Genomic DNA, 18,263 nt, shown 5'->3' with positions numbered 1-18,263 from the left:
TTAATTACCATGACTTGTTTGTGTTTACTATGCGGAGTGTTGCCGCTCAAGCCGGGTTTCGCTCCCGTTGACTTCACAGAGAACACGTTTGCCCTTTTCACACTTTATTAAACAAAGTGAATGAAACAAAGTGTGTATATTAAGCTCATCATTTCAAACATAATATTCTGCATAGTTTAATATATCAGCAGCACATGTGGAAACAGACACAAACTGCAGCTTTTATTTTTTTTTTATATGTCGTTCAGGTTACAGGATGTGATCAAACAAAACACTGGTGCTACTGCATGCTTCCCTGGTTGTACACCAAAACCATCACATTGTTTAAGGAAGACATAAAACAGAGCAAAGGTGAAGGGACAACAGATACCGAAATCCTTCATATCTCTAGTGCTCGATATCCACAAGCTGGATCTATTAAATGTTGAACTAATTGTTTCACACATTAAATATAGTTTATGAAAGAAAGTGTGGATTTCAGGGGAATACGACAATGGGCACAATGTTCCAGTTGTCTCATAGCTCAGAATCGTATTCAGAGAAGTTTTGAAAAGTTTTGAGGGCTCTGAGGTGAGAAATATATACATACTGTTTCATATCTGTGCAAGTAGTCTTTGAATGTTAGTTGTTAAAGTATTAGTAATGAATAATACCACTGATCTCCTTTCCAATCTGATACCAAGCAAAAACCCTAGCTGGTATACCAACAGCCTACCACTTCCTCTATGTGGTAAGAGAATAGATATGAAGGTCTTTCCTTTCAAATTCTAGCTATTAAAAACACACCATTGCAAATAGCTTATGTGGGACATTAATACAACTGTTTCAATAATATCATGTGGGGGGGAAAAGCCGTAGATATACCAAAAGAGGTTAACAATTCAAAAAATGTAGCCTTATCTAAAAAGCAAATACTGATATTCTTACATGATATTCGCTTGCAATAATAGACATACAAGTGTCTAAGGTATCAATATTTTGATACCGATTACTAATTTGGAGGTTATTCTTTACAATTCCAATACAGTTGTACCAGAGTGCTGCTTGTGGGAATAAAGATAAAGTTTTCCTGTGAAAATAAAAGTAAACCAGGTATCATTTTGTGAGCCTGCCTCTTTAAGAAGTGAAGGCACCTTGGCTTTATATATGTTGTCAGGCAGAATGCAAGATTTTAAGAGAAAACATATAAATGAGCAGAAATCAAATGAGGTATAATGATTTTTTTTTTTAAAGAACCTGGACTTGCTCTGATGAGTCCAGACCACTGTGCATTCTTTTTTATTAATTAAGTACTCGATAATGTTTTATTTAGGAGGTTAGGTCAGCCGTCTTGAAGTATTAATGCTGAGGCAACTGAAGCTTCAGATCACATGGCTTTCTGGATTGTTAGGACAGGTCAAACCTTAAAAGAAGCGAGACTTTACTCATTCCTAAAGATGTGTGTTTGACTCTGTTGCCTGCATTAAGCAAAATTCTTACAACACCATGGAATCGCAGATATGGCATCTATACGAAGAAGCAATATTTCATTCATAAGAATGGTATTGTTTGGAGGGATAGAAGAGTGACTTTAAAACCCCTGTTCAAATTTATAAGGAGAAACTGACAGTGACATCAATTCTAACATTAGCGAGTGCTTTCACAGTTGTTATTTCTTATGTCAATAATAGTGAATTAACTTCTCTGATTCAAATATTTAATGGAGTCAAAACACTGAAGAGCAATAAAATATGGCTTCAAAACCTGCCAGAAGAAAAGGTCTTGATGAAGAGTAGATTTATTGCAACTGGCAACAAATTCCTTCGGTCAGTTTATTAAAGTACTGTTTAATTAAAATGTATTAATCACTGAGTTAATCCTTCAAACTTTAAATTGTGATTGGTGCTTAAGGAGACAGCGAGGCTGCAGAGAGGAATTATTATTTTGGGATTTGTCTTTGCATCACCAAACACAAAGATGGAATTCCTTTTCAAACAAAACTGAATAAATGAAGCATATGGACTAAAACTCATAAATCTATAAATAAAGAAATATATCTCTATTGCAAAAAAAAATTTACACACATTCAGAGTGTTTTCTCTGTTCAGCCATTTTTTTGTTATGAGTTTCCCGGGTTAGAAAAACTCCTCTGCAAAGGATGTGCAGACAAAAATGATGCATGGCAGCCAAAGAGGACACAAAGGACTGAGTCTCCATCGAAGATAAAACAGGTTCTCATGGAAACTGTACCGTTCTGGATGTGACACGGGGCTGCAAGTGATGCCCAAGCGATCAAAGATCAGCTTTGTCTGCAGTCTGCTAAGTGCATGTACCCAGGGCTCTTCCATTCACATCTAATGTAATAGCCTTCAATAAAGGAAAAAAAACCAAAAACAAACCTGAACACAGTGAGGACACTCTTGGATACTTGTGAAACAGGAAACACATATCACTCAAAATGCTTGCAAAAGTAATTTTCTAAATACGAAAATCTGGACTGAAACGTTGGAAATCCAACCAGTTGGAATAGTAGTTCTGCCAAAGGCTTCTTGGTGTTGTGTGCAACGTGTTTATGCCCCTGGGCATTGATACAGTGAGCCTTATAAAGCTGCATTACAAAGAAATCACCATAAACACCCACGGAAGTCTAAGGTTTACTGTTCCAGTGGCTTGAAGCTTATAAACTCACCGAGTTGTGGCAAGCAGGCACTGCTGACTGACGAACCTGAGCCAGTTGTCAATCAAAGCAACCCCCCCCCCCCCCCCCCCCCCCCAAAAGAAAAAAAAAAACACATGCATCTGATTAATCCTCGTGACTGTCTTCATCGCAGTGTGGACGCTTTTCAGGCTGATCTGAATGAAAGAAACCTTTGTTCCTCCCTACAATGGAATCCGACTCTCTCTCTATTTCAGACGTTTAACAATATATTACGACACTCTTTTGCAGTGCTCGACGTGGCAACACACGTGACGTCTCAGTGAGAAGTGTTGGTGAAATGTCGGCTTCAGTTTCACCACGCTACTTGTTTGTTTGAATTGGGGCTCGTAGCGTCGTCCAAGTCGTACAGCTGGTCCCAATTTCATACACGTGAAAAAGAATATTCTCATAACTCATCAAACTTATCTCTGTGTAAATTGACCAAAAAACTTTTCAACATTTCTCTTTGGATCTTTCCAACTCTCACACACAAATTTTCCGGGTCGTTCTGTTGCAAATGCAGCCAAATTTGGCCCATCAGCACACGGCGCCTCAGAGAGGAGTTAAAACCCGGGACCTGGTGGAAGATTTAACCGCCACACCGGGGGTCGGAGAGCGTCCAGGGACAGAGCAGGAGCTTCACAGACATCTTTTCATTTGGACAGTTTGCTGATGACTCGGATGAGAGCCCCGTTCTCATCCTTTAGCCTCTGGTTGTCTGACTTGAGCTCCGTTAAGATCTGCGATAACAGAGGGAAATGAATCAGGTTAGTAAATCAGGAAGGTTCATTCTTGGAAATACAAATGTAGTGGCCCAAAGTCTGTTTATTCCTTCTTCAAATGATTTGGGGAATGAACAGAAGAGCTCAGTATGAAAGACTTTACTTTTAGATAACAATACTAATTACATCTATTATATCTATCGATCCCCTTAGGGGAAATCACTGCTCTGGATCTTTTTCATAGTTAAGCTTGGCTACACATACTTCCACAACAGTGGGATGAGAACCTGGAACACAAGCCCACCAGTATTCCCCACAGAGAGGAGTTTATTAGAGATGACATCCAGAATTTGAGAGTGCGGAGGAAGAAGTGGACTGTCAGCAGTCCTGACCTCAACCTTGAGATGTGATGGGATCGACTGTGCTGTTGCTGACGAGAGTGACCAACACAACAAGTTCCGTTTGTTTCCTCATGCCACTGGAATTGATGAATCAATAGTCAACTTTCAAATATTTATTAAATCTTTAGATTTTAATTCTGGCTTGGAACCTTTTGGCAGTGTTTCATTGGTGCCACCCACATATTTAGCTGATCTGCTCATCCCACAAATGCATGTTCCTCATTTGAAAGAGAAAGGGACAGACTGTCGAAGATAATAAAAAATATTTTACCAAACACATTTCTGTTTTTTGTGTATTTGTATTTTGAAGCTTAATCATCGCCAGGCTCTTTCATCGGATTGAAAAAAAAAAAACCCAAACATTTTCAGTCAACACGAGCAAAGTGGACTAAAAGTTATCTTCCTCTGATGCTCGAGGCCAAGCAATGAGGGCATGCTTTACAGTATTTAATCATGCAGTGAGAAGTGACACTGACAGTATGTGCGGTATGTGAAAAGTGACAGAGAATGAAGTCAGAGAGCGAGAAACTGAGAGAGGGTCAATTTCCCAAATCTAGGTCACGTCTCTCACGAGGGGCTGAGTCTAAAAATAGCCCTCCTCTTTGTCAAAGTATTTCCCCTCCGCGAGAGACAAACAATAACCTTCTGCCTGAGCTGGGCCACATTACTGCCACCGTCAGTGAGCAAACACACCTGGCGACAACTCGCTCATGACCTGTGGCAGATCACACGATGGGAGTCGATTTTCTGTCCCGATTTCGCCGTCACTCTCAACAGTGTGCTTAATAGTCACTCAAACACTCTGTGTAGTGAAGTTCTCACTACCGCGGCGACGGCCTGTTGCAACAACACTAATAGGAAGAGTTTTGAGAATGTCTCACATGAGGTTGGTACCGTCTTCATATCTCGAGATCAGATATGAAGCTTGTTAGTTTAGCAGAAAGGAAGGAAACCGGAGGGAACGGCTGCGATAATAAACCCTCATCATCTTCCTCCCGGCACCTCCAAAGAGTTCTAATTAGAATTTCATATCGGAAGACGTAACATGATGCAAAAGTGACTGTGGTTGCTGCTTGGCCAGCGCACTGGCAGCGTCTCGGTGTCATCGTGAATTTGGATGTTTCATGGCCAATAACTTTTACCAAGCCTCGGGCGGGAAGACGCAAAACCAGCTGCCCCACATTAACTTCAAAGGGGACAAAATGCTTCAGTGTGTTACTGTACATATGAGAGAAGTAATGGTATTTACTGCATGTTGGAGGGATTCCTGCAAGGGGGAAATTTCTCTCTCAGTTCGGGTGACGTTTGAACAGACTTACATCCGCTCATCAGTGATTTCTTTTCTGATTGTCTTCAACTGACACAGCAGCAGTCAGTCATTCACTGTAATTTAATTATCTCCCTGTCTTAATTTGGCAGGGTCAGTGCCCATTAATCAAGAGAGAAAAAAACCCTAAACCAGCATAAATAGAAGCTGGTGTTCATGAAAGCGCTTCCGAAATTTAAGAAATTACCCTTTTATATCTCAAGACACAAGATGACGCTAAAACTGAGAAGCTGTGGTTACTTCATGTCGTGTACTGAGACTGGAGCTTGATGTCAACATGAGTTTGAATATTTCATAGTTCATAACGTTCATCAAGCCTGCGGCGAGAAGACGCAAAACCGGCTGCCCTAAATACAATTATTCCCTTAAAGTGGACATACTGTACTTTTCCCCCTATATATTCTGTCATATTCACAATGTGCTCGAGTTTAATACACATATTAAATAATGAATCAGGATATTTACAGCCCTCAATTTAGAGTGAAGATGAAACAAACTGACTTTGACTCATTGCTGTTTCTGCGAGTGTCTTCGCCAGACACAGCTGCAGTCAGCCATTTCAAATATTTTCATTGACTTTATTTATTCATTTGACAGGGTCGGTACTTATCAAATAATGGAGGGTGCGGTGTATTGCATGTATAAATGGTAAGGTGGAGCTGGTGGTGAATTATTAAATTACAAACTACTGTTGAAAGACAAGGCTGTTTGGAAACTGATCATTAAGTTGATTTTCAATGAGCTGTTCTTCAAATTAATAAGAGATAAATATTTTTCAAGTAAAACATAAATTGGAGGGTTGCAAAAAGGGGCCAGTCCATGATGCTGCTCTGGCATCATTTGGAAGTAAAGGGTGCTCTTTAACATTTGTACACATCAAAGTTTACAGGTCGGGTTCAGTATCAATAAGTACATAAAAACCTGTAGTATCATCTGATATATAATGGTAACAAGAAGCATTGTTCAAGTATTCAGAAACTGGAGAGATTAAAAAAAAAAAAAAAAAAGCATACAAGGATAGAGGGAAAGGTATAAACACCATTTTATAATATTTCTATATGAACTTTGTGGCATTTTTTTTTTTTTTCTGAGTCTCAGGCTACTCCTTGTGTTTTATTGCTGTTTCCTGACCTGATGTCTTTCACCTGTGCCTGAGTGTGTGATTGTCTTCACCTGGCCGCTGTGATATTTAAAGGCATTGTGTTGTTTGCTCTGGCTGTCAGTCCGTCTGTGTTGCTGCGTCTCAATGTGGCTGTTCTGCTGCCTGTCTTCGTCTCTGTGTTCAGTGGGATTACGCTTCCTACCTTTCATTTTTAAGAAATATTAGTTTCACCTGAGTTTGGCAATACAATGCCTTTTTAAAAACATATTCTGTGCTTCGGCACAAATGAACATGATGATCCTCTTATTATCATGATCGTATTATCAATTCTGAAGTTACAAAAAATGTTTTAATCAATCAAAGCTGTTCTGTTGTCTTAATCTATAGATTTATAAGTGAGGGTTTTGGGTTTTTTTTTGTTTTCTAGCACGGCTTCATTACATGAGAGTGGTATTGATCTGAACTTCCAGCAAAGACGCGAAAGGTCTCATTTCTTAAATTGTCTAATGACACTGTGAAAGTGTCCATAGTCGTCGAACAAATATAAACTGAAACACAGTTGTGTGCCTGTGTCTCTACTCTTGACACATTCATTTTGAAGGCTAATGATGTCACACGTTTCATTTCCTTCAAAGATCGAATAGGAAGGCCATTTCCTCAAAAAACAACTTTGCATTGATTACACAGCACATTACACAGGACCTGCCTATATTCGGCTGTTGTGAAATCAATAGCTGCTGTGTTTTTCTTCAGTTTTCTATTATGCAGAGACCTGGATATTCATCCAGATGGTTAAAAAAAAAAAAAAAACGGCTCCCATAATGCAGTGATCACGCCATGCAACATGATGGAGCTAAAAATAAACTTCAGAGGAGGGTTTATGTTAAGTGCTTGGGGTGGGGGAAGCAGGGTTGGCTTGTGATGGCTATGTAAGAGACTGGGGTTTGGAAAAAAAAGTGCAAAGAAAGATGCACTGCAGTGTGGGGATGGGGAGTGAGCATTGAGAGGGTGCATAACCTGCCTGAGAGGAACACAGCAGAGGACGAGGGGGCCGGAGAGGCACCAGAAGGAAAGAGGTGTGAAGAAGTTATGCGGCTGAGGCAGGAGGGAGCAGAAAGGGTGGTGAAAGGAGGGCAGACGATCGAGGATCAGAGGTCCTCTGTCTCCGGCATGGAGGCCGTCTCAGAGAGGCGGGTGAGGACACGCAGCATGGCTCTATTCTCAGCCAGGAGACACTCGTTCACCCTCCGCAAGGCCTGGACCTGAGCCAGAGCAGGGAAAGCCTGCACAGAGGAGGACAGAGATACAGAGTGGGGCAGACAGAGAACGCATGCAGGGAGGCAGGCCGTGTCCACAGACAAGAGACTCGCACAGCATCCCAATCCACTCATACAGGCATGCACCCACACACCTACACAAACGGGGGAATGAAAGCACGACAGCTGTGGGATTTATCAGGGAAAAATAAATTACACAAATATTTACACGACACGAATATTTTCAGAAGAAATAGCGAGGGCTGCAACAAGCAAAGAAAATTAGGAAGCCGCTTCTCTAAGGGTCTGTGCTCTATGTGAAGGGCTTGAAGGTGTCGAGGTGGTATTATATGCCGAGTGCAGCAAAAGGAGAAGGGATTACAATTCATAGAAAGCCCCAGAATTTTCACCCACTAAAACTCTATTTGTGATTTTCACAAGAATCTCAAGTCAAAGAAATGGAAACGACTCATTTCCCTGCTTTCTTCTTGGCCCGACTTTTTGAGGCGAACCTCAGTGTGGTTCAGCAGAGACGTCTGTGGTTTGACGCAATTCCTGAGGGTAAACCACAGAGCAAACACACACACAGACATCCAGGGCAGTTGTAATGTTTCGGGCCACCCAGACTGGAGTTTGTAAAGGTAAACGCCGCCAAAGATGATGTACAAGGAGAACATCCAGCTGCTTCTTTTAACACCAAACACAATGAGAAAAGCAATTTGAATCCTGTGTTTGAGGCTTCACAGTTCATGCATATAATGTTCTCTTGGTATTGGAATAAAACAGAGCAATTTCTGGAGAGGTGCCCTTGGCAACAGTGAAGAAAGAGAAGCAGAGTGAGGAGGGAATGCATAATGACCAGTATCCCTTATTACACTCTGTTAATACCGAGCTCTCTGATATTAAATCACGTCTGACCACGCTCTCAGGTTCTGCAGAGAATTCCACACGGTTGCTATTCATTAAGTTTTAAAAGCTGTCAAGAATAGTTCAGGTGATTTTCTGTAACGCAAGAGCCGACGCAGTCATCTGACACCGCTGCCGTTATCACGGTGAAACCATTTGAAAAGGGGAAACGAGGACATGCAGTGCTTTTGACATGAGGCACCTGGGACCAGGGCCAGTCGATTACAGTGCGAGAAGTAGTTTCCAACCCAAACTGTGCCTCCTGCGGGTGGGAAAAGCAACAACAGCGAAACTGAAGGTGAATACATGTGTCTCCTACAGGCAAACATAGTAACAGCCTTTTAGGGAAAGAGTCACGACTGCAGTCAATTCTTGATGCAAAGGCAGAATAGAAGCATATGTGTTGAGATCACAGTTGATACTGTGTTTGCTTGTGGGAAACAACACTGACTGGTTTTGCATGCGGTTTTTCAGTGGTACTGCTGCCTTTCCTTTCTCGCAGGCGGTGCCGTTTGGCACGAATCTGAGCAGCTCCCTCTTGTGGGCAACCTGGAGTGACTTTTGTGAGCGAGTGGCAACCTGGTTCCCCCGGGCTGCTCTGCAGCTGAGGATGTACTCTACCCTCTGAAGTACTTGTACTCTTGAAAGGATAAGGTGTCCACACGTGTAAACATAATAGAAACATGTGAGGTGACAGGCAGGTGTCATCACTCCGCTGCGACACAGCGACCACTCACCATCCCCCCTCCCCTGAGACAGCCCGCCTTCAGGGCTGGTACCCACAGCGGAACCGCAGTGGGGCGTCCTGCTGGGGGAACCATGACATAACCGGGGTTAAACAAGGGCTGCTAGCCAAATCCCGAATACTGTTAGAATATACCTCTAACTCTCCCTAGACATGTTTTTTCTTTCTCTGAATACAGCTGTGTACTTTGTACATAAATGGCTCACTCTGTCCAGTCGGGCCTGAAATCTCTCAGTAGCAGAACAGGAATATTTCACAAAAAGCAGGTCTCTCGCTCTTGGACGGGCTTTGGTATTCAGCTAGAACTAGGTCACAATGTTCACCCCAACAGTGGGATAAGTGGAGCAGGGGAGCAGCCACACAGGCTCCTCCTTTAGCCTGGCAGAAAGTGGCCCTGCACAACACTGCGGGTAATGAGCCTGAAGCAGTAACCTTCCCTCTCCTTGACTCCAAACGCACCTGGCTAACCACAACCTGGCCGGTGAAAACACTTTAGGAGTGCTTGGTTTGGTTTAGTATGGATGGGAGGGGGCTTTTCTTGTCGGTGTGCACCTTCAAAGATGACATTAAGGAGAAAACATCAGTGAGATAAATGAACTCAATTAGTTTCTGAGACAGGACGGTTGCCATTCAAATCCATGGTGAATACCCACTATTTATTTTTGCATGCACTGACCTTTACTTCTTCCTCCATGTCTGACACTCTTTTCTCAAGAGCTTGTTTTTCCTGTAAATATAAATGAAACAACAGAAGTGAATATATCCCCATGCTCCCTCAAAGTGTGAAAGCCTCTGAGATTATAAATTCGAAGCAAACGGGATAATTGAAGGGATGCAAACTCATATAATGCCCGGTCATCTTGACGATCACCTAAAAATCCTAAAATGTCAAGAGGTTGCACAAACACTTACCCTCTTCTCTGATTCAAGTATTGATGATCTTTCTGATATCCTGTCATGTCTCTAAAAAGAGGAAATATTCAAATATTAAAAAATGTCCATGATACAAAAACAACCACCACTGGTCACTTTTTTTTTTTTTTTTTTTTTTAGCACACTGTGAGACTAAAGTACGTACCTGGGTGATTTTCTCCAGCTGGGAACGGATCTTGGCTAATTCCTGTTTGCTGTCCTGCAACCTTGACTTGAGCCTCTCGTTCTCATGCAGAGCTTCAGCATACATCTGAAAATAAGAAGAGTGAGCTGCAAAGCTACATGCTGGTCATCATTAGTCCTTTCAGTTTAAAAAGATACCATAATTCACACATGAAGAGATGTACGATCGAATCCCACATAGGTCCACCATAGGTCATATGTCCACACAGCTGAGACTCTTAGATAGTTTTACTTAACCAGAATGGTCTTTTCTGAATGTTCTTTTATAAGTCAGGTCACCTTATATTACAGCCATTCTAGCTTTTTAGCCAGTTTTAGCTTCTTGGCTGTGTTTATTCCTTTTAGCATTTGTAGCCGTTTTAGACATTTTCGCCAATTAGCACTGTCACCATTACCATTTGTGATGTTAGAACATTTCTTTTATTTAAAAGCCATTTGCCATGTTAAGAATAAAAGATATAAACGTTAATTTCCAGCCAATTTTCTGAAGACTCCACAGATGGATCCCAAATGGTGTTTGCTTCATGTTGGTTATTTAGCGCAGACTTGCACAACAAACTGTGAAACAGGTTTGCCACAAAGGGAGAGTCGACACAAACGTTTAATTTTGAATCGAGCTACATCTGAGTGGTGTGGTGTGATGTGGGTTATCCAACTGTGCATTGACCCGGATCAAGGCTAAGTTATGCTGCAAACATGATCTGCTCACCGTCCTGTTTATATCTAAAATTAGATGGTTTCTTGACAATTCAGCATGTGGAAAGTTTCAATTCTCTTCTACAGTGATTGGTTGTCAAGGTGATGAGCCAAGTTCTGTGTTTTCAGTTCCTAAACCGTATCTTGCCCTCATTATTGCTGTAACGTTCCAGTTTGCTCTTTGTAAAATGCACCACGCTGTTACCAGCAGACTATGTTTGCAATGCATCTAATTCCAAGAAAACAGACAGATTTTTATATATATATACTGTATATATATTTAGTGGCAAAAAGCATGTCGTGCCACAAAAACTTCCAGCAGTGTTAATGACTTTACCCTCTGAGTTTTTTCTCTCTCTGCAGTCTAGAACAGCAGAAATTGTGCAACGATAACTGGAAATAAAAACTGAAGCATCTGTAGTGTAGGCGCAGGGAACAAATTCATCTGTAGGGACACCACCATGAACTTGCAGAGCCAATAAATTCAATAAATGTAACATCTGATTTTGAGTCAGCGTACCTGAATAAACTGTATAAAAGTTATTAGTATTAACACTTTTTCTATCGTGATAGTGGGCATTGTATATTCAGTAAGATTATAGCCAATTTTAGAAGTATGTTTAAATCTTTGTAATATTATAAGATAAAGACATACAATCAGGGTGCAATTTATGAAGAAATCAAATACCAATGAGCAGATGTAGAGTCAATGAACAGGATCCAGAGCCTTCTAAAAATAATCACTGTTTTCATTGTTAACATATATTAAAACGGAATGTTTCGGTAAAAAAATAATTGCGTAAGGGTGATGAAGACAAATCAAACGTATGAAAGAACAGCCTCAATAACTAAAAGTCAGAGTAAAAGTCTCCGACTCACATTTTTCTAATGCAGTGCTGTTTACAATCGCCTCACAGAGACAATATCCTGAGGCCGCTGTCAGAGGGACAATCCATCCAAAGCCTCACTGTGTGCTACTCAGGATATAAAGGTCCCTGTAAAGGGTCGTCAACTCTGCAGCGAGAATCACCGGCTACTTCCGCCACCCTTGGAAGATCTTGCCGCCTCAGCAAAGCAAGAAGCATCAAAAGAGACTCCTCGCATCCTGCTCAGCATAGCTCAGGGGACACAGAGCACATAAAACAAACACCTCTGGACTGAAACAGTTTTTCTCCCAACAGCCTTCACAATTCTGCTGCACCAACCCGCAATTTAATGAAATATCACTGTTTGCACTATTTGTTTACGTCCTTTCTTTCTGTTTACTCATTGATGATGTCTTTATTTTAATATTTAATGAGCTAAAATATAACTTTGTTGCATTTTGTACAAATATAAAGGATATAATTTATTTTAATGCAGTTTGATTGAGGATTAGCAAGGCTCTCCTCCAGTAAAAAATTTGTTTGGTGAAAAAGTAACCAAAATAATGCTAAAGCTAATGCTAAAAAGTTTTTGTTTTTGGTTTTTTTTCAATGAGAGTATATGTTATTTTTCCCACATGGTGGGGCAATGGTTTGCACTCTTGCCTCATAGAGAGATTAACCCAAGTTTGAGTACAAGTTTTGGTGGAAGTAGTTAGGAAGAAAACATGTTTTCTGTGTGTGTATGCAGGTTTTCTTCAAGTTCTTTGGTTTTCATCCAATAGTTCGATTAACATGCATTAATAGGTGACTATGAAATCTCCTCTAGGTGTAAATGAGTGAAGTAAAGTGAGTGTGTGACTGTGTTTCTCTATGTTCATCTTGATTTGTTGGGATTCTCTCTGTTAAAGCACAGAGAAATGACTGTGTTTATGCGGTGCATTATAAATAAAGTTAATTGAAATTTATTGAATTGCCTGGCGGCCATAAGATGGATAAAGTGGTGTTAGCTGGATGGATGGACATTAGGAAACAACCTATAAGCACCTAAAAGCAAGTACGTTATTAGAGGCCTCAACCGGGGAATTCCACGATTGATACAAACAATACAGGTATATATTTACAATGACTCCAGTCAGCTGGTGAAGGAGCTGTACTCTTTATGGGATCATGTTTTTCCCACTTGGAGATAAAAACAATTGAGCAGAAGGTGAAAGACATTAACTATCTCCCTCAGTCAAAAATCACAGCCTACTGTATGTAACCAATGCAACAATCTGCATGATGAGCCAGCAGTCAAAGGGCATGCAGGACTGCAGCTTTAAATCAGTCACATGGGAGTGTTCCTATCTGAAGCGAGGAGAGAGTTAGTACCTTCTTATAGTCTTTGGCAGTGGAGTCCTGCTCCTGTCGCGTCAGTGCGGCCAGCCGTGTCTCTCTCCGTGTGTACGAGCTGGTTCGGCCCAGCGGTTTGTCCGTTGCACTCTCGCCACTGGAGTCGTATCTGCAGGCACCAGAGTTCAAACTCAAATCACAGTGCAGTTTACTCTTCATTTCCCAGGAAATATAACTCGGTTATACAGAAGAAAAAGCCTTACCTTGACAGCCTCTCATGCTGAAAAACAAAAACCCAAAGAATAAGACACGTTAGTTTGATCATTCGGCACCACAGCACAGGAACAACTCAGTGAAAAGCTATCCTGTCATGGTTATATCCAGATTTATTCGTTTGATAAGACCGAACAAAGGCTTGGCCGAAAAGTAGCCTTCATTGTTGAGACAACGGAGAACAAAAACAAAACTTCCAATTGAATTATGGCCGTGCGTTCAGGAGGTGCATGCCGAGGTGGAATACATTTCACCCCGGTGCTGCACTGACAGGGTTAACTCGGGTCAAACCTCCCCAGTGAGCCCGTTTAATCTGGCAGAATAGGCGGCTGCCACCCAAATGCCTGCAACATAAAGATGACATCAGAAGTCAAGTATCTCCTGTGTGACGGCCCCTCGGAGGGCAGACTGATATCAAGCTGTCCTGGCAGGTTTCAGCGATGACGGGTCCGCTGGACGTCGCTGCCAAGTTGCCTGTTGTGATCATATTTTGTATTTGTTCCCATTTCACCAAGCAGCCTGGGTATAAGACGAGTTGTATGTACTTTTCTCCGGCCGAAATTAATTCTGGTCTGTGTATTCGACTCTTATATTACCTCAGAGACGTCACTGTAAGGAATTAGCACAACATCGGTGCTTCTAATTTATTTCTGTCTCCTGTCTTCTTCTGTTATTGTTCAAGTCATTTGCGCTATATAAACGGTGGACGCCCAGTCAAAAATATTCCAAGTCTGAGTAAAACATGCCACGGTGGATAAGTCACCGCCCGTTGTTGATGGCCACATTGAGACATGTTTACCATCCATACGAGACAGGAAAAAATGTTGGAGGTATGAAGCCAGGCTGATATGACTCTTTCTGTGGTCTTATAAATGTTAAATTCAGAGATTCGGATGTGCCATCTTCCCAAGTGGGGGGAGATCTTCAAACACCTCTGTTTTGAAAATACTTTGCAATAAACATCTTGTGTGGTGGTTTGAGCTTTCATGGACAAAAAGCAGACGCAGACCGTCATAAGCCGCGTCATAAGAGCTATTCCTCGGCAAGTGTTTACATAACTGAGCCAGCGCTGCCTGTCCTTATGTGGTCATGCGCTTTAGCAGAGCTATCCAGGAAAAAACAGACCTCTGTGACCTCAGATGAAAAAGGGCCAAGAATGGAGCGAAGGAGAGCTTTCAAAGACTCCCATGGCTTGGTGTGAAAACGAAGAGATCCTCTCCATCAGATCTGGTTGTCGTTCATCAATCGTCAGGGATGAATGGATCCCTGAGCAAATCGTTGCAAATCCTGCTTTAAAGGATACCAACTAAACTGTCATCATTATTAGTTCCTGTACAGAAACCTATTCCACAGTGAGGGGAATTGGCGAAATAATTATTATTTTTTTCTAAACTTAATTCCAGTGAAATGTTGACGGGGTCCTGTGGGGATTTCAGAACGACATTAGTCCTTACTAATAATACGAACATAACATCGATACTGAACTGAAGCCTGAAAAAGAGGCCATAGTTCCTACTTCTGATGGCAGCTGCTCTAAAATGATTCCCTTGTTAGGAAAAATGGAGCGAGTGAGAAGTGGCACATGTGGCTCTGGAAGCTATTTGAGGCCGAGTGGATGCAGGAGGAAAGTGATCAACAACAGGGTGACAAACTGGTGGAAACTGCCTCCGATCGGGCGTGTGCTTGAAACACGGCTACTCTGTAAACACGACTGAGTCCAGCGTCGTGCACGCCGGGAGGGGGGAGTGAGAGGTGCTCACACTCAGCTGGCCTGAATGGGCTCACTGCAGCGGTGCATCACATGATCACATTAATGACAGTTTGCAGAAAGCAGTGAATTCATCATTAGAGGACTCTTCACCCTCCTTCTCTCCTCTTCCACTTCCTTCCCTCTTTCTGTCACAGCATCGTTGCCTCAAAGATGACTGCAGTAGGAAAATCTGAGCTCAACACTCACTCCTTCACCGACTCCCACCGGTGGAAACGACACTGCACGCACAACCATAAAAGATTTTTTTCTTCCACGTTCGCTCACCTTTCTACACTTTCTACACAACTCTCCCTCACCGTTAACTCTTTGCAGGACGTCTGAGACCTCCAGGCGACACAGGCCACTCTGTTAGTTTTCTTCTGCAAAATCTCAGCTTTGAATGTTTCTTACTTAAAGTCACTATCCGGAGTAATACATTATAACATTGGATTAAACACATGACTAAAAAGTGACATATACATTTAAAAGTGCTCTAAATAAAATAAAGATAAGCATGGGAAAAACAAAACTCTTGATAAGCACATTTATGCTCATTTTCCATATTCTGACAACTTCTAGGGCACACTTATTGGAAACTAAGAGTCACCAACCACCCTTTTATATATGTTTTCTCATTGTGGGACCAAAAAAAAAAGGAATACCTTCGAGAACATGCAAACCCACACAGAAAGGCTCCCGAGCCTAGACTCAAACTAGATAGTTTTCTAGATGTGATGCTATTTTTTTCAAATCCCCATCAAGTCACTGTCATCTGAACTCAATCTGAAGTACTCTATCATGTCACAGAGTGTTAGAATTATTGGGTGAAATACTGTATTATGGAAGCATCCACTTCAAATTCATTCCTCAGAACATTTCTGTTGTACATGTACTTAATTTTATTTTACTTTTTTCACCACTGTTAGCATCTGCCAATGCTGAGTGTCCGCCAGCGATACAAATGTGTTTCTGTTTATTTGTCTCCCAGTTGCTCACAGCTGTAGCACACATTGTGTTTCACTGAAACAGACCAAGGTCCTCATCAAAACATTGTGTGGCAAGTGCCTTGAATAGTGCATCCGTTCGATTCCAGCCTCCCTCTGCATTCCATTTTCTCTACTTGGAAGTATCTGCAGGTTCACATCGGGCTGACATCATGGAAAATAAATGCCTGAGTTTGTCCGTGGATACGGCCAAGAGAGAGTGGCACTTCTTTAAAAGTCCAACATCCACCAGATGCGTTCACTGCTGGCAACGATGAGACCGTCTCTGGTGCTTCATGGCCGTCCATGTCTCCAAACAGGCTCCAAACACTTAATGTTGTTTTTATTCCTACATTTACTCTTTCCTGGTAAATGCGCCTGTCAGTCTGAAACACTGACATAAACACTACGGTCTAACTACGCCCGTGAGAATAAGCCACTTACTAAAAAAAACAACGAAAGAAAACAAACAGGAAATTACACAAGCAATGTTTCTCTCCCAACATCTTTTCCTGGGAAACATGTGTTGAATCTGTGAGAATTCTAAGTGCAAATTTCCACTTCTGTTTAACATGTCTTCATATAAACAGAATAAGAGTCTAACTCATTGAACTTTGTTTCCTTGTTTCCTATTAAACTGGAACATGAGGACAGATAAAGTGTCTCAATACGTCCAATCAGTACGTCCAAGTTTGCAGCTTGTTCAAAGGAATGCTTCATTGTCTGTATATATATATATATATATATATATATATATATATATATATATATGTATATATCAAATATTTATTTTGTCTGAAAAGTGTAACAAAATAGAGGAAGAAAATATCAACACAGATTAAAGGCAAATTAAGACAGGATTTTGGAAAGTAACATTTTTAAGCTTAAGAATTCTAGAAAAAATACTACTTGTACTTACATGAAACTTGAGAATTTTTAGTTTGTATCACTTTTATTTATGTGATTGTATAGATATCTAAATATTGGTGGACCCTAGAGGAAATGTAAAAGAATTGTGAATCAAAAAGTCATTATTTAAATATTGACTATCAAAAGTCTTATCAAATAAATCTACCCTTAACAGGAAATGAAAAAGTTAATAAAAAAACATTTAATGGGAGATGGTTTTGTTTGGTTTTTTTTTTAATACCACACGTGGTTCAGTCAGTCCCGTTTGACATTTTGTGTCTGTAAAGTGAAAGGGTGTATATCTCCGAGAGGGAAAAAAAAAAAAGAAGCTTACTCTGTAGTTTTTGTCTGTAGCGGACGGAGAAGACGGTGGAGAGTCTGTCAGTGACTTCCTGGTGCGGGTCAGGTCCTTGGTGCGTGGGTAGTAGGATGACATCTCCCTCCTCTAACCCAGACTTGTCAGGTCAACTTCTACTGTAACATTCACCGAGGTCACTGCCAGATAGCAGCTGCACGGACGCACAGATTCCCTCAAGCAACAGTGACGCAGATGTCCATGACTGCACTCCAGGGGAATCCTCAACAACAACAACAACAGGTGTGTGTTTGTGTTTGTGTGTTTGTGTGTCAGTCCAGCTTCACACTCCCTTGTGCTGGAAGAGGCCTTCACCCAAAGCTCAGACAAGTAAGGCAAGCATCTGATAAGTTAAAAAAAAAAAAGAAAAAAAGAAAAGCTAAGATCAACAAACAAAATAGCCTCTTGCCGATTAAAAAAAGAAAACTTGGGAAAGTAACTATTCAATGAGGAAAGTAAACAAAGGATTGTCCCTGGTGCACGCTGTCAGTAGTAAGGTCCTTTTAGGAAATGCAAAGTAGGTCCAAAAGAAAACAACCAGCAGAGAGAAGTTTGTTCCCTATGCTGCCTCGTCTTGCGCTCCTCAAAGTTATACACTCTCCTGCCATCGCCCTCCCCCTGTTGCTTTCTGTCTCTCCTTCTCCTTTCAGTGTTTGGTCACCCTCCCGGTCCCTCCACTCCCCCTCCAGCCCCCCCCGGCCCTTGCCTCTCCCTGCTCTCTTCAGCTCTGGCAGCGTTCTGTGGCAGCCTGCCAGAGGCTCTGTTATGGACGGACTCGGCACTGAGAGCTAAAATTGTCCACTGATGTGAACGGGGATAAGGGGGGGTGGGGGGGTGAGGGGGTGAG

The 18,263-nt window shown here is 41.6% G+C and overlaps 1 protein-coding gene across 4 annotated transcripts; it reads right to left on the bottom strand.

Moving 5' to 3' along the window:
• Positions 1-96: 96 nt before the first annotated feature.
• Positions 97-17,680, bottom strand: ppp1r12b (protein phosphatase 1, regulatory subunit 12B). 4 transcript variants are annotated; one of them, XM_080468798.1, is made up of 8 exons: positions 17,396-17,680; positions 13,410-13,426; positions 13,186-13,315; positions 10,215-10,319; positions 10,049-10,099; positions 9,813-9,863; positions 9,129-9,199; positions 3,386-3,417 (listed from the first exon to the last, which is right to left on the bottom strand). In XM_080468798.1, the coding sequence occupies exons 1-7, from the start codon at positions 17,495-17,497 to the stop codon at positions 9,158-9,160; spliced, it is 498 nt and encodes a 165-aa protein (XP_080324924.1). In that variant the 5' UTR covers positions 17,498-17,680; the 3' UTR covers positions 3,386-3,417; positions 9,129-9,157. The 4 variants fall into 4 exon arrangements, with proteins under 4 accessions (XP_080324923.1, XP_080324925.1, XP_080324924.1 ...); XM_080468797.1 differs by lacking the exon at positions 9,129-9,199 and having other exon boundaries at positions 97-3,417; XM_080468796.1 differs by lacking the exons at positions 3,386-3,417; positions 9,129-9,199 and adding an exon at positions 7,276-7,512.
• Positions 17,681-18,263: the final 583 nt, after the last annotated feature.

This window comes from Lipophrys pholis (genome assembly GCF_963383615.2).
Source record: "Lipophrys pholis genome assembly, chromosome: 8".
NCBI classification, from domain to species: domain Eukaryota; kingdom Metazoa; phylum Chordata; class Actinopteri; order Blenniiformes; family Blenniidae; genus Lipophrys; species Lipophrys pholis.
Note: the sequence above shows the minus strand (reverse complement) of the source record. Positions and strands in the feature narration are given on the sequence as shown.

Coding starts and splice junctions, on each gene's coding strand:
- ppp1r12b (XM_080468796.1), bottom strand. CDS start 17,497: ATGTCATCCTACTACCCACGCACCAAGGACCTGACCCGCACCAGGAAG. Junction 10,320..13,185: donor CTGCCAAAGACTATAAGAAG/GTACTAACTCTC, acceptor TCTTATTTTCAG/ATGTATGCTGAAGCTCTGCA. Junction 7,513..9,812: donor ACATGGAGGAAGAAGTAAAG/GTCAGTGCATGC, acceptor TCCTCTGTGCAG/GCTTTCCCTGCTCTGGCTCA.